General features: G+C 41.4%; 1 protein-coding gene across 3 annotated transcripts in view; it reads left to right on the top strand.

Moving 5' to 3' along the window:
• Positions 1–14,017, top strand: part of LOC105482043 (dedicator of cytokinesis 5) — a 232,257-nt gene that overhangs the window by 76,822 nt on the left and 141,418 nt on the right. For all 3 annotated transcript variants that reach the window (XM_071068478.1, XM_071068477.1, XM_071068476.1), the window contains exons 3-5: positions 3,534–3,574; positions 9,718–9,773; positions 12,888–12,984. In XM_071068478.1, the coding sequence (XP_070924579.1) occupies positions 3,534–3,574; positions 9,718–9,773; positions 12,888–12,984 (194 nt within the window). The remainder of the gene's footprint in view (positions 1–3,533; positions 3,575–9,717; positions 9,774–12,887; positions 12,985–14,017) is intronic.

The raw sequence follows: 14,017 nt of genomic DNA, 5'->3' as shown, positions 1-14,017 counted from the left end.
GGCATGATGACGTTTGAAACCCTCCAATGCTTCCTGCTGTACTTAGAATAAAACTTGAATTTCTCCATGGCATATAATACCTATGTCTGGTAATTAATCTTGGCTACACATTAGCATCACCGGGGGACCTTTTTAGAAGCATTAAGTCTGGGCCTCACCCCAGTCCAGTTAAATCAGAGTATTTGGTGGTGTGGCCCAGGCATCAGTATTTGTAAAAGTTCCTGGTGGATCTCATTGGTGTCCAGGGTTGAGAACTAGGCCTCCTCTAACTACCTTCTTACTGCCTCTCCCCATCTCAGTCTCTTGCGCTGAACTCAGGCCATGCCATTTTTCTTCTGTCTTTGAACTTCGGGCTTACTTTTGCCTCACAGCTTCCTCGCTTGATTTGTTTCTGTCTGGAAGTTTTTTTGCCCAGATCTGTTAATGGCTCATTCCTTTTAGCTTCTTAGAGTAATCTGTCCTCAGTCACCATATTTAAAATAAATGTGCCATGTTACCAACCATTCTCTGCCATGTTACTTTCCTTGAGCATTTCTTCCTCTTCGCACTGTCGTTATCTCAGCTCATCCTACTTGTGTATATTTTTAACATTAGAGTGTAATAATCTTCATGTGAACTCTTGCTTTCCACTACATCCTGGTTCTTGATTAGTGCTTAATGAAGATTTGTAGAATGACTGCATGTAATGAGGAGAAGAATCAGGTAAGGGATCTGTTGGACAGAAAGTATGCAGCAGCCAGAGAGACATTTGGATCGGTGAAGTGAAATGGAGCAGATGAGAGTCCTGCCTCATGGAGATTACTTGAGAAGCCAGATATAAAGTAAATAATTTTGACAGTGGAATTAGCAACTCTCTGTTATTTTCAATTGGAGAGGACAGATTTTTATTCTGGATTAGAGCAATCCCAAGAAAGCAGAAATGACTTGTGAGCCTCCTGAAAGAGCAACCCTCAGCCTAGAATAAGTTGATGTTCGCTATGGTTGCCATGAACTTGCCTTTTGCAACTGTTACTTCCCCTAAATGTAGACAAGAGTAGCCCTCTGGACTCATTATGCCCTCACCACTCCCTTTATTTTAATAGTGGAATAACTTAAGAAAGCATCTGAGATCCTGCTGACCAGTTCACACCGCCCACCGATTGCAGCTGCCTCTTTGCATTATGTCTTCTTAAGCCTAATAGCAAACTATATTTAATTATGACCGTCTTACTGTAAATACGCGGGATTAATTGGAAAACTGGGTTCTTGCTTGTATGACAACCCAGGTATGTAATGTGGAAATGAGCAAACATACTCGTGAACTGTTACCATATTCTGTGCAATTATTAAAATAGAATTTATGGAGTTCTGACAGTATATGCTTAAAGCTCCAGAGGTAGATCTGTTCTCTTATGCGTGATACAAGGAAAATGAACGTTCATGTTTACAAATTCAGCGTGATAATTTTGTGCCTTTAGATAGGGCTTATACACACACCACAATTTTAGAGAAGACATAGGAGATTAAAAAAAAAAAAGTTTTTTCAACAGTGACAGGCTTAGGAAGCATAGCTCCGTGATGAATGGCTGTGCAAAATACTGTTTACAAAAGTACAGATAAATTCTTCTTTGAAAGTAGAATGAAGTTTGTGTTGTGACAGCTTGGCTTTATAGGGCACAAAACTACAAAAACTACTTGGAAAAGATGAATATCTTGTTTCTCAGCCTGCTCCCCTCGTGCTCCACTCTCGTCCCAGGGTGAATTCGAAGCCATTTAGTCATGCAAAAGCCCATTTTCATGTTTTCACACAACCAAGCAAGTATATACACATGAGTACAGACCTTGAGACCTGGGGAGCAATGCTTAGCCTTGTATCCTTCTTATTCCTGAATCTCTTACACTTGGCATCCTAAATCGGGGGAAGTGTTTCCTGTTTAGATATCTTTTTCTCAGCCGTGTGCCTCGATGCAAGCCACAGTTCCACAGCATAGTACCCCACGCCTCCCTGTAAAACGCAGCAAATCCTTTCAATGTCTGAATGCCACGGTTTAAAATATTTGTGAAATATTACTTTTACAATAATTGCGAAAATATTATTGAATATTTGCCCAACGAAGGTAAATTCAGTTTTCTACTTGTAATATGTACGAAATAGAGTATGTGTCTATTTTCTGGTTGATTTCATGTAGAACAAATTACAAGAGAGTTCTAGGATCCTATTGGCAGATGCCTGGAGTTTTAATTACAGTTTGCATCTACTCACTGTGTGTGTATGGCTACATGTGTGCCATTACTTTTAGTGGCAAAAACCACAATTACTTTTGCACCAACCTAATACCACAGGGTTTACCTGGGTAAGATGACCACACTGATGCTTTAGTTGATGGGCATGGGGAATGAGGGAAATTATCACAGTGAACTTCCTATAGTAGGTGTTCAGCAAATAGTTAATATAAAAAATCTGTTTAGGGACAGATTAAATTGTATACTCTCTACAAGATTGAGGGTTGGAAAATATCTGTAGGGGTGTGTGCCTTTATTGGAATTTTTTTTATTTTTTTTGGAAACGGAGTCTCGCTCTGTCACCTAGGTTACAGTGCAGTGGTGTAATCTCGGCTTACTGCAGCCTCCACCTCCCAGGTGCAAGGGATTCTCCTGCCTCAGCCTCCTGAGTAGCTGGGATTACAGGCGTGCACCACCATGCCTGGCTAATTTTTATATTTTTAGTGGAGATGGGGTTTCGCCATGTTGGCCAGGCTGGTCTTGAACTCCTGACCTCACGATCCGCCTGCCTCAGCCTCCCAGAGTGCTGGGATTACAGGTGTGAGCCACCATGCCTGGCCGGAATTTTTAAAAAGAAGTTAAAGCCTCTACCTAAAGCCTCAGCAAGCAAACACATAAGATCTTTTTATGGGGGTTCGGGTGGGGGGGTGTTGCTTTTAGCATTACCAAGAATTGCACACAATTTCGTTTTCTTATTCATTATTTGGATTATTTTTAAAGTGCAAATATTTGTCTCCATAAGATGTGCTAGTTCAATTTAAAATTTTCCCAGAATGGTGGTTCTTAACCTGAGAACTCAGAAGAGTTACAGCAAATATAAGTTATTAAAAAAAAATTTTAATAGTATAAGGTGACATGTAGAAAGCATGTATACAATGAAAGTCCATACTTATTCATGCAAAAACATTTATTAAATGACTGTGAGGTATTAGGGTGATAAGAAACGGGCTGTCTTGTTTTTTTTTTTGGTTTTTTTTTTTTTTTTTTTTTTTTAGCTGTTCTATTCTTCCTCCAAAAGAGTAGAGATGAGGCTAGGTTCTACGTGAATTTTAAATCCGATTGTTATTAAGAGAATACAGCTTTAAAATTCAGTTAGACTTTTATTGTGTAATAAACTAAAACATTCATCTTCTAACGTACTATCTGTTAATCGTCTCTGTCAATTGTTACTTCCCAGTATTGCTAATAGAACACGAGAGTATATATTGCTAATACCTTTCTGATATCCCAGAAAAACATAAAATATTTTGTGTTCTCTTTTGCTCTGACAGGTTGGTACAGAGGATATACCCTCCAAAATAAATCTAAAAAGGTATGACTTCTCATCCACTTTTTATTTCATTTGGAATCTGTCTGCTAGTTTTGTATTGTGCTGTGTGACCCTCTCCTCTGCTCTCTGCTATCTCTAGACCTAGTTTGCTTTCTCTTTGATGGCTCTTCCTTGAATTTGAAAGCAAATTCTCTGACCTCACTGCCTAAATGTAATAGTGTAAATCCCATTGACTGTATTTCCCACCAGCCAATTCAAGGAGAGAGTCCTGGAAGAATTTTTACTTCCTGTCTCTCAAGTTAAGCAAGTTGGTAACACATTCATTGCTCTAGTGGGATCTCTCTTTCAGGGAGGGGTGGACCCACGCTTCTTCCTTTATCCTTTACTTCCAATGCTACAATTCCAGACTAAAGGATCTCCCCATTTCCGCTTGATCCTTTCCTTCATTGTAAATTGGATAAACAAGAGTGGTTTTCATATTGTGAGCCTCACACCCCAGTAATACATTATGAAATCATTATGGTGGATTATAACCAATTTTTTCCAAAAAATGAAACCGAAAAGTAGAGAACATGAGATGCAATGGTAAGTACTGTTTCGTGAAACTTTTATTTTCGATATATAATTTATTGTTTTTATTATATTTTATGTATTTCATAGGTAACACTGGTTGCCATAACAATGTATCTCTTACTGTGCAACAAAGGCACAGTTTGAAAAATACTGACCTAAATGGATCCTTTTGCCGGTGCCAAAACTACTAATCATCAGGCTAAAGAAAATCTATTAATTATGTTAATACCCACCTCAGTTTCTTTTAGGTCTTGTCAGCACTTTTCCTTTGATACTGCTCGCTGGGGCAGCATGACATGTCAGCACTTCCTTTTGAAAGAGCAGAGTTGATAGGGCCGTATTATTTCACAATTAGTTCACATGCCAAATAGCAAATTAGGAAAGGGATGAGAGAAACGTTTTAGAATTTATCAAAAGAGGAGTGAAAAAACAAAACCAGACCCACGGTTCTTACTCTTCACGGACAGCATGAGAAAGACGTAATCCTGCACAAATAGGCTGATGTTACACACCCAACTCTCCAAAGAGTATAGGGCTCAGGAAAACACCTTTCTACAAGGTATAGTTCATTAGAAACCAGGACCGCTTCTGCATTATTGATGCTTAAATCACACTCAGTATTTGCACATGTATGTGTGCACATACACATTTTGTTTGGGATCCTCAGTGGCACAGAGTACTTGACGATGGCCACTCCTGCTTTTTTAGCCCTATTGGTGTTAATTTTACTCACGGTTATGGAAGTGGTAGTTATTTCAAAGCACAATTGGAGCTAACAGTTTTGATGTTCCGAATTTGTTCAACAGTAAGAATACTTACGTCACTTAATTCCCAGTCTTTTTTTTTTAAAAAAAATGTTAATTTAAAAACAATAAACAAAAAGCCATCCTCAAAATTATGTGATGAACTTAAGGAACAAATGAAACTCTTGTGATTTTTTCACTGGGAAATTCAATTACATTCAACCAAGGTCCTAGATCAGGTCTTCCTTTTCGCAGACTACGGTATGTAAGGATCCTTTTGAACATGGAAGACCTTGCTTTCCAAAGTATCCTATGATTTTTTAATACAGTCATTCCTTATTTCCACAGGGGATTGGTTCCAGGATCCCCACAATACTGAAATCCATGGATGCTCAAGTCCCTGATATAAAATGGCATCGTATTTGCATATAACCTCTGCGTTTCCTCCTGTTGTACTTTAAATCATGTCTAGATTATTTATAATACCTAATACAATGTAAATGCTATGTAAATAGTTATAATACCGTATTGTTTAGGGAATAATGACAAGGAAATAAACCTCTGCTTACTTTTTTTTCTATATTTTTAATCATCGGTTGGTTGAACCCATGATATGGAGGGCCGTGTATATAAAAATCAGTCTAGCTAATAGTGCCATTGTTGTTGGCTTTGAACAGTAGATACATAGGGATCTACACCTGGTGTATCATTTAGATACACCAGGATCTAAATGATAAATTCTGGATATGTTTTTAATTTTTTTGTGTTCATTAAAGAGTGCTTAAAACCTTTAAGCTTAAAATCTCACCCTTTAGAGGAAATCTTTCAGTGAGAATTTCTCTTTGTTCTCTTGATAGTAAAGAAAAACTTTCTAATTCAATGAAACGATGACACAGACAAGGGCCATGCATTTATTTGATGGTTGTTTTAAGTCGAAATATCCTTCGTGTGGAGAGATCCAGGGAAAATACAGGGAATTCAAATTCAGTTGCCGGGAATTCTGCTCTGCTTCTGACACCCCTTCATTAAGAGATCAGCTCATTAGAAGTGCTCTCCTGTGCTGTGTCCCTCATTTCTCCATCTTTAGGGGACAGACCTACTTGCAAGCCCTAATGTTTTAATGGAAATTCTTGGTGTCATTTATAAGCTGACTCAGTCATTTAGAGTGATGATAAAAGGAGCTAGTGGTTTTACAAATCGAAGAAGCCAAGTGCTTTTCCGAAACTGATGATTGATCCTGGCGGAATTGTGGGAGTGTGGATAAGGGCAACATCTAGAAAATCATTCGTTTATTTTTCTACTCCAGTGAGTGGCTTACAAGGAGCAAGGAAAAGCAGAACTGAGAGATAGGCTGTAAATCAGAAACACATGACCTAGGTTTACTCTGACTTTCTGTGTGCCGTCGTGGCATAGGAGACATTCTATAAGCATCAAATTTACCAGAGCAATTCTATGACTGTAAATTGCCAAGTGTCATCATGGAAAGGTGAAGCCTACAGATGACAGAGTGGTAATATAACACATACATACATACATATATTTGAGACAGGATCTCAGACTGTTGCTCAGACTGGAGTACAGTGGCGTAATCATGGTTCGCTGCAGCCTTGACCTCCTGGGCTCAAGCAATCCTTTTGCCTCAACCTTCTGTGTAGCTGGGACCATTGGCATGTGCCACCATTCTGTGCTAATTTTTTAATTTTTCGTAGAGACGGTGGTCTCAGTTTGTTGCCCAGGCTGGTCTTGAACTCCTGGGCTCAAGCGATCCTCTTGTCTTAGCTTCCTGAAGTGCTGGGATTACAGGCATGATCCAGTGTGCCCTGCCTTAAATATTCTTTTAATATGAAAACAATCATGTCTGAACACCCAGTATGAATTGTCTGCTTATGATCTGCTTAGATGTCACAAAATTCATCACTGTGCATTTATGTTTCTGAATACTTCTAACTTGAATGTTCTCCGTTTATTAGGAGGGACTAGTCACCAGATTGTGAATACATGAAACTTTTAATTGGTCCTTTACTTTCTGATTTCAAAAACCTTCAGCAAGGATGTTCTTTTGTAGTAGCAATGTAACATTTCACTTTTGACTTCCAGAATTGGATCCTTGTAACTAAACAGTTTATCCCTGCTCAGCGCCTCCCCCGCCCCACTCCTGATTTTTTATGAGTTTTGTACTTTTTTTATTGTGGTAAAAATATATATAACATAAAACTTACCATCTTAACCATTTGTAAGTGTACATTTCAGTGGCACTAAGTACATTCTCATTGTTGTACAACCATCAACACCATCCATCGCCAGAAGTCTTTCATCTTTCCAAACTAAAATTCTGTCCCTTTTAGACCCTAACTCCCCATTGTCCCCCATCCCCTGCAAACTCCTCAGAACCCCCATTGTACTTTCCGTCTTTATGAATTTAACTACTCCAGGTGTAAGTGGAGCCATACAGTATTTGTCCTTTTGTGACTGGCCTATTTCACTTAGTGTAATGTCTTCAAGGTTAATTCCCAACATCCCAGTTTGGTTCCCCACAGAGATGATAGTCAACAAATCATTTACCATGGTGCAGCGGCACAGCAGGCAGAAGAAACACCCACAGTTCCTTAGGCATCCTAGGGACAGGCCTAGAGCTTCCAAACTGCAGAAATCAGGCCCCAGAGGAATCGCACACAGTTTGTGAACTGAACACCCACCTTCCTCACTGCTATATTCATCAGATGTTTACTCAGTGCCTGCTGCATGCCAGGCACTGCGAAGGACAGTTCCCTGTTTTGATCATTTAAAAAGTTAAATAGACCAGACATGGGGGCTCACGCCTGTAATCCCAGCACTTTGGGAGGCTGAGGTGAGCAGATCACTTGAGGTCAAGAGTTCAAGACCAACCTGGCTAATATGGTGAAATCCTGTCTCTACTGAAAATACAAAAATTAGCTGGGCATGGTGGTGCATGCCTGTAATCCTAGCTACTTGGGATGCTGAGGCAGGAGAATTGCTTGAGCCCGGGGGGCGGAGGTGCAGTGAGCCGAAATTGTGCCACTGTACTCCAGTCTGGGCAACAGAGCGAGACTGTCTCAAAGAATGAATAAATGAATGAATGCATGAATGAATAAAGTCAGAAGGTTTATCTCCTTCTTTTTCACTTAGATGGTGTGCCTACACATGTATCTTTTATACTTATAGAATTCCCTGGCCAAGCTCACCTGACCTGAGAGGTGGCACATTGAGAAAATGTCCTGTCTACTGTGCCCCACAGTAGACACACATTTAATTTTTATTTTCAATTATTTGATCAGTTTTCCAAAATAGTTCTGAATCCCACCTCCGTAATGAAAGAGGTCATTGTCACCTTGCATCTATGTGTGTTCTTGGTCTCATCAGTAATGGGATTAGAGTCATGCTTTCTCACTCATGTTCCCAACGTCTGCCCGCTTCTCAAAGCAAGGAGGAGAAGGGATGCCTTTTTATTTTGGGGCTCTGTGTTTGGTGGGAAAGCATGTGCAGGATCCACTCTGTCATCACCAGTGCTAGGAGCAGCTTGATCTCAAATGTTCTTGCTGTTTCCTGTTTTATTGGCAATGGATTAAAAGAGAGAAAGCAGAGTATTGTACAGACAAATATAGCACATGCAACTGGACACAAAAACAACCCTGTCAATGTTCACCGGTTTCCTGTCTGAGTGGAGTAAGGATCAGTGGGTATATATGCCTCCAGGCACTGGGACATCCCCTCCCACCTTTATGATCAGCCACCCCTGATGTGTCATGTTCATGGAGTTCACACCGACTCTTCCAGGAATAGGGCTAGGAGCAATTAGCCAACAGTGCCAGCTATAAGCTCCATATAAGAGACCATGAAACAGATCAGCATTGCTGTCTCCAGATGGCATCTCCTCTGTCTGTGCATGAGCATATCACACAGTAAACAGCAGAAGCTTTGGTACACATAAGAACACTCACATCTGGGACTTGCTTCCTGTTGGTTAGATCTGGTCCTCCATTCTCTGATTTCTGTCCACCAGTTTCTCCTCTTTCTCTTAGGTCTTTCCAGGCCTAAGTGTTCCCCAGGGACAGTGTTACAATGCTGATGTGGAATTGCCTCTTAGGGATATAGAATGGAGAGCAGTTTGAGACTGTAAGGTGCTGAAAATAACCGGGTAACTAACACCCATTGATTTTGAGTGCATTTGGTTTAAGTGGGAGTGCTGAGAGGAACGACTTTAGAAAAATCACCATGTGGTTGACCCGTGAAAAACATGGGTTTGAACTCCGCACCACTTACACATGGATTTTTTTTTTTTTTAGCCAAATGCAAATCAAAATTACAATATTCTTTGGACATGAAACCTGTGTAAAAGTACATGCAGGTTGTGCAGGGCTGCGTGCCATACTTGAGTATGTGCGGATTTGGGTATATGCTTTGTGGAAAGGGAGTTTCTGGAACCAATCCCTTGCATATTCTGAGGGATGACTTATTTTATGGGCTACTGAGTACTGCATAGTTTCCATGTCACCCCTTATGTGAAACCCTTTATGGGAAGCATCTCATGGCAAGTAACATCTGAGGGGTTTAGGAGCTCACAATTACACTCCTTCCCATTATGTTATCTCTGAGCTGACACAGCATGTTTGCCTCTTCATTCACAAAATATCCTATGCTCTCTGAACCCGAATTTTAATTTCTGCCTTTTTGATGTTTCCACCATGCTTTTGTTGAGGTAGCCAGCCAGTATAAGTAATGTCCTGCAAACCCGATCTTAGGAGTTTAGCTATTGCCTGGGTGTTCATGTTTATTCTGAGGTAGTTTTTGTTTGGCGCTTGTTTTTGTTTTGTTTTCATGGCCATATAACCAAAATTCTTTTCTCTGTAGGGCATTTTCCCTGAAACGTATATCCATTTGAAAGAGGCAACTGTGGAAGACCTGGGGTAAGTTCCAAGCTAGGAAGATTCCCCCAAAATGATGAAGATGTAACATTATCATTAATGATAATCTTAGGGCATTAATGCCTTATATATGTTAATAGCTCTGTCATCTCAGGCCGGGCGTGGTGGCTCACGCCTGTAATCCCAGCACTTTGGGAGGCTGAGGTGGGTGGATCATTTGAGGTCAGGAGTTCGAAACCAGCCTGGCCAACATGGTGAAACCTTATCTCTACTAAAAATACAGAAGAGCCAGGCTTGGTGATGGGTGCCTGTAATCCCAGCTACTGGGGATGCTAAGGCAGGAGAATCACTCCAGCCCAGGAGGCAGAGCTCACAGTGAGCTGAGATCATACCACAACACTCTAACCTGGGTGACAGAGCGAGACTGTCCCAAAAAAAAAAAAAAAAAATTCTGTCATCTCGTCAGTTCTACTTCTCCTATGAGAAAGAAATGAAGAAAAACTTTTCACTGATATAATTCCTCCTTTGCATTACTTCTCCAGAATACTAAACACAGAAGTAGCAAACTGAGGGCTTTTGCCTCTACATTATTTTTATTACCTGTTCACTGATTTTGTGTGTGTGTGTGTGTGTGTGTGTGTTTGCACACATGAACATTTGGGATGCTGACTGTTAAGATCTGAGAAGCCCCCAGTTTAGGATCCTTGAGAGATAGATGATTAAGTGACAGCCTGCATGTACCAGCTCTGAGCCTTGGATGAGTCATTTAGCCTCAAGGGGATCCTGGGTTTTTCACAGCGTATTAGGGGAAAACGATCTGGCCCTACTTTGATCATGAGCTTGTCATGAGATTTGAATGAGGTAATGTATGCAAATGTGCCCTGCAGATAAGATCTGCTGGCTATGTTTTGGGTATTTGTATTTCTTGCCCACCTCATCTTGCCCACCTCATTTGTCCTGGGAAGTACTGCCTCTGTGACAGCTAAGAAGAGTGAGCTGCTTACTCAAGTGGGAGAGAGAGGTCACTTTGGTGGTGAGTTTCTGGACAGGAGAGTTCTGGAGGCAGTAAGGAGAGGCTGGGGTAGGACTGGAATCCTGGGGCTGATGGAGAGGAGAGTGGGGCCGAGGAGAGAATGGACAGCTGGGTCACAGAGCCATGCAGCCTCACAGCTAGAAAGAGCGTTCCCAGTTGTAGTTCAGCACCATCATTTCTTTATTATTATTATTATTATTATTATTATTATTGGCAAGCTTTATTTTGTATGAACTTGATTTCACAAAATTAGAATGGCAGTTCCACTTAAAATTAACTCATTAAAAAGTGTAAATATCACGGTATAGGTAATGGTATCCAAAACTCCAAAAGGTAGTGAGATTGGTAACAGATATTGCTCCGCATTTTTGGACCCATGCAACAGCAGAACTGATGAAACTGGTTCCCAGACAAGTATGTGCCACTTGCTCCCGTGCCTCAGGGAGTAGAGGATGTTAGAACATAGGCGTTTTTGTTGCAGTGACTCGTGGATAATTGCTCCTTATTAACACTGCTAAAATTAGGTTCACATGTTTTACTTTGTGTGGGAGCTGATGACTCCTGTCCTTTCATTTTTTGAGTGGTATCTTTCAAGGCGTTGGCCTCAAACCCGCTCATTCCAAAATGCGTCACAGATGGGAATTTAAGCCTCTTCACATAGCAAACCACTGGAAATTCGTAGGTAGTTGCAACATTGGTCTGTCACTGACCTCTGATAATTGGGCAACATCATTTCTTTGGAACATCATCTTCTTGATTCCACAAGAAGTGACAGGATAAGAAAACTCATAGTTAAATGAGAACAGTCTTGTTACAGGACAGTTATCTCCTAGGTGTATGTCACCAATTCTAATTTCCGTGTTGTTGTCAAAGGGCCTATTTTCATTCTGACTAACAACCAATCATCAGAACACGTTGAAACTGTTGCTGGGTTGAGTCCAAAAGAATTCCAAAACAGTAAAAAAAAAAAAAAAAAAAAAAAAAAAAAAAAAAGAAGGACCCGCCTAAGAGCACAGTCTTCATCACTCCAGACTCCCAGACACAGCACAGGGAACAAGAAATGACAGCACCATCATTTCACAGACAATGGTCAAGATGTCCTCAAAGCCATGCAGCTCTTTGGTGGCAGAACCAGGACCAAAAACCAGGTCTCCTGCCCTGCTGGAGAAGTCCTCTTTCCGGTCGGCCATGGGCTCCCTCCACTGCTGCCCACCATGTTGATGGAAACGTAGGTGGGGAGGCACATTCACACCAATTAGGGTTGTACAGGATGCCCAGTTACATTGGCAATTCAAATAGTAAGTAGTTTTTCATAGTGAGCATTTCCCAGATATTTCATGGGTCACACTTATTCTAAAAAATCTTCTTACTCTACCAGAAATTCAAAGTTAACTAGGCCTCCTGTATTTTTCCTCGTTAAGCCTGGCAGTCCTACCACCAATTCCCATTTGTTTGCTTGCTCTTGCTTTCTCCTTTTTTCTTTTTGCTAATCATAAAAATGCCAGAGAGGATTTATGTGAATAAACATAGTACATAGTAACTACCTTTATGAGAGTCTTCTGTGAGTAAGCAAGGATTTTGTTAAGTGTACATTTTCTATGTTGTGAAACTGCAGATGATAAGAAAACACTGGACTATCCAGAAAGGGATTCTGCCTCCGTGCCCTGCACCCTGACCCTGGCCCCTGCCCCAACCAGGTTCTGGGTGGAGTCATAGCCCCAGGACACTCATGCCACACACACCTTTCCATCCAGCCTCCCAGATGAAACAGCTGCTTGGTGGTACCAGCTAAAATGCTGCATATTTTGCTTCCATCTTTGGGAATCACTGAAGCCAGCCTGGCTCAGTAATTGAGCCTCCTGGAGAAATCCAAATTAGGGAGATCGAGGCTGGGCTGCAGGCTCATTCAATTGCAGAAACTGAGCCCATTTTGAGGACTGTGCTGTCTTATTCTCCTTCTCTTCTCCCAGATGCTTGGATGTGATAAAGTCCCCCGCACAACTCCTGCCCTCATGCCCAACCAGCTTCATTCTCATCCTTGCACGTTGGGGAGTCTGATCCCCATCAAGTAAAGCGGTGCCGATCAGCCTGGAATAAAGTGACCCTCATTTGGTTCTTTGCAGGCAGCATGAAACCGTGATTCCTGGCGAGCTCCCCCTGGTGCAGGAGCTCACGTCCACTCTGCGAGAATGGGCTGTCATCTGGCGAAAGCTCTACGTGGTGAGTTTCCCCTTGTGGCTTGGAGGCCCAGGTTCACTCTGGGTCCTCAGCCTGTAGGTCCTTTACAGGGTGTCAGCTCCTTACTGGCTGACTTCATGGAGTGGGATGCATCCTCCCTGGATCACACAAAGGCTGATAAGCAGCAGATTCTCATTTCCCCAGAGCTGGGTCACAGATAGCGGGTAGTGGAGTAAGTGGGCGTAATCATTCTAGCAGTCTTTTCTCAAATGATAAACATGCTGATTGTGAAAGTACTAATGATAATGATCACCACAAACACTTCTGCAGTCTTTCCTAAGTGCCAGAAACTATGACTCCTCACAACATTCCTATAAAGTAGGGGCAATTATTATTAATTTGTTAATAAGGAACCTGAGTCATGCTCTTAGCCTCTTCATGTATACCAGTGAACTGAAATTTGTCAATATCCCAGGGCTTAGCCGCGTGAGGATGACATTCTTTACCTTGGCCCACATACCTTACAGACTTAGAAACTTGAATAGTGTTAAGTTGTGGTCTGAGAGTCACCTTTTTGGCAGACTCACAGTATTCTTTCTCCCAACACTGGTTTGACCTCAGAATGCTAATACAGTGTGTCAGTTCACAGGGAAATTACAAGGAGCCAGTGCATCCTCCATGATAAACAGGAATCGGAACCAAGTCAATCTAGCGTTTAACATGATCAAACTGAGAACAGCTACCAAGGATGCTCAAACTCTATCCGCAGCAAGCCTGCCTCATCTCCCGTGTAGAAAGCTCTTTCCTTAATGTTAACTTTGGAATCCACAAAGACTTTTTATTTTTTTATTGTATTTATTTCTTTTTTGAGACTGAGTCTCGCTCTGTTGCCCAGGTTGGAGTGCAGTGCCATGATACCGGCTCACTGTAACCTCTGCCTCCCAAGTTCAAGCAATTCTGCCTCAGCCTCCCAAGTAGCTGGAACTATAGGCGTGTGCCACCACGCTTGGCTAATTTTTTTTTTCTTTTGTATTTTTAGTAGAGATGAGGTTTTACCATGTTGGCCAGGCTGGTC

This window comes from Macaca nemestrina, chromosome 8 (assembly GCF_043159975.1).
Source record: "Macaca nemestrina isolate mMacNem1 chromosome 8, mMacNem.hap1, whole genome shotgun sequence".
Classification (NCBI taxonomy): Eukaryota; Metazoa; Chordata; class Mammalia; order Primates; family Cercopithecidae; genus Macaca; species Macaca nemestrina.
The sequence above is the reverse complement of the archived record's forward strand: the minus strand, read 5'-3'. Positions and strand labels throughout refer to the sequence as shown.